Source organism: Bos javanicus, chromosome X (assembly GCF_032452875.1).
Source record: "Bos javanicus breed banteng chromosome X, ARS-OSU_banteng_1.0, whole genome shotgun sequence".
Taxonomy (NCBI): Eukaryota; Metazoa; Chordata; class Mammalia; order Artiodactyla; family Bovidae; genus Bos; species Bos javanicus.
Window position 1 is genome coordinate 59,882,016 of NC_083897.1, and position 1,988 is coordinate 59,884,003.

At 61.9% G+C, this 1,988-nt stretch overlaps 1 protein-coding gene across 1 annotated transcript; it reads right to left on the reverse strand.

Moving 5' to 3' along the window:
* Positions 1–218: 218 nt before the first annotated feature.
* Positions 219–1,786, reverse strand: KCNE5 (potassium voltage-gated channel subfamily E regulatory subunit 5). The gene has a single exon (XM_061409417.1). The coding sequence runs from the start codon at positions 1,514–1,516 to the stop codon at positions 1,079–1,081; it is 438 nt and encodes a 145-aa protein (XP_061265401.1). The 5' UTR covers positions 1,517–1,786; the 3' UTR covers positions 219–1,078.
* Positions 1,787–1,988: the final 202 nt, after the last annotated feature.

Below are 1,988 nucleotides of genomic sequence, written 5' to 3' on the forward strand. Positions count from 1 at the left end.
ATAAAGCCATTATAACTTGGAAACATTTGAAAAAAAAAAACCCATTTAGCCATATATAAGCCTTTTCTTCACTCACAGTGACATCTATGGCATTGGAACTGGATATCACAACAACCCAACACCCAAATCTAAACATTATTTCCAAAAAGCAAAACGAATTCATTCTGTATATAGTGCTGGGTCTCAGTGCTGGGATCTTTGAGAAAAGAATCTTAAGCCATTTTTAAACGACCTTTATTACTTGCCTCTGACAGTCCCCAGGTTACAGAGCAGGAGACAACTGAACCTCATATTCCATGGAGGAAGCAGATAGCTCCCCTAATAACTGAATCAAGATAAGAAAGGCACGGGAAAGTACTGGGGTAATACACCCAGCAATGTTTATCCACGGCAGAAGATGGCAAAGCTGCTCAAAAGTAGGCAAGTTACCTTTGGGATGACAACTGGAAGCAAGAAAACCATACAGTTGGGACTCACACGTCTTCCCCACCCCTAAGCCCCCTCCCCAACCAGTCCCCATCAAGTCCGTTCTACACCACAGACTGGTCCTAGTGTCTTGCTTAGCTCCCTGCTGAAGGAGGAGGGAGGGAAAAGACGTCTGAGGTCTCTTCATTTTCTTTGTCTCTGTCCCTAAGGCAACAGGAAGCTGGAGCCGCAGCGGCCGGCCTGGCAGTGGTGGCAAGCGCGTTGGCTCTGCAGAGTCTGAGCCCCTGGAGCAGCTGCCAGTTAGATGGCCCAGAGTTCAGGTAGACTTCATTGCTTCAGTTCAATGCCAAGTGTTGGACGTGTTGGATTCAGTTCCCAGGGGGCTGGAGCTTGGTGTCGGGGCTGTCTGAAGACAGGGCGCACAGAGGCAGTTTAGGGTGGTGGGATGTGCGGGGTGGGGGTGGGGGTCTGAGGTGGTTGGAGAGGAGTGAGAGGCCGGCCCGGAGGGTAATGCTTCTTTCACGGCCTTCCAGGCGAGGTCTCCTGGCCTCTCAACGTCTTCTGAGCCTCAGGTGGGCAAGCCCTGGAAGGGGAGGAGAGGACACGGCGAGCTGAGGAGGGAGCGGGTGAGCCAGCGAGCTGGATGGCGGTTCTAGACCCCCTCAGTGCCCCGGGCTAGGGCCGGAGCGGGCAGCCCGCAGGGGGCGAGCTGGCGGCGGCCCTCGGCGGGCGAGCCGGCCACTGTCGCGGCGTCGGCGGTGGCCGGGACCCCTCCCGGGAGCCACTCGTGCTGAGCGCAGGCCTGGGACGGCTCGTCCTTGGCCTCGACGAGCTTGCGGGAGCGGGTGTAGGCCAAGATGAGGCCGCCGGCCAGGCAGGCGTAGAAGACCATGATGAGCAGGATGTAGAGATAGGCGTCGTCGCCCTTGGCGCTGGTCACCTCGCGGCCCACGAAGGGGTCGGGCACGACCCCCATGCCCATGCTCGGGCCGGGGCCGGCGCCCAAGCCACTGGCGTTGCCCCGGTGATGCAGCTCCAGCAGCAGGCGGCTCAGCAGGGTCCGCAGCCGCTGACTCTCGCTGCAGTTCATGGCTGTCGGGGAGTGACACGGCGGCTCCAGGTCGCTGCTGACCTTGCCCCCGGGCCAGGCCGAGGGGATGCGGGCGGGCGAGCGGCGGCGGTACCCGGCTCCTCCGGGCTGGCGGCGGAGTGGCTGGGGGGCCCCGCCGCCCGGGCCTCCTTATTCCCTCACCCCCGCACCTCCTCCCCTTCCCCACCACGCCCCCTCGGCCCGAGGCCGCCTCTTCCCAGGCTGTCTCGCCGCCCGGGGGACAGGGGACAGCTGGTGGGGGGAGGAGAAGGGGACGAGGGAGGGGGCGAGGCCAAGAGCGGGGCGGAGGGGGCGGGGGCGCGGAATGCACGGGGCCCCCGGGTGGCCAAGCCTGGCCCGGCGGCTCACTGGGGCCAAGCCTGGACCCCAGGCTGCGGCGGAAGAGAATTCCTTCCAAGTTCTGGCCACCTGCCCTGAAGGCCCAGTTTTGGCCCAGTTACAGCATCTGCCC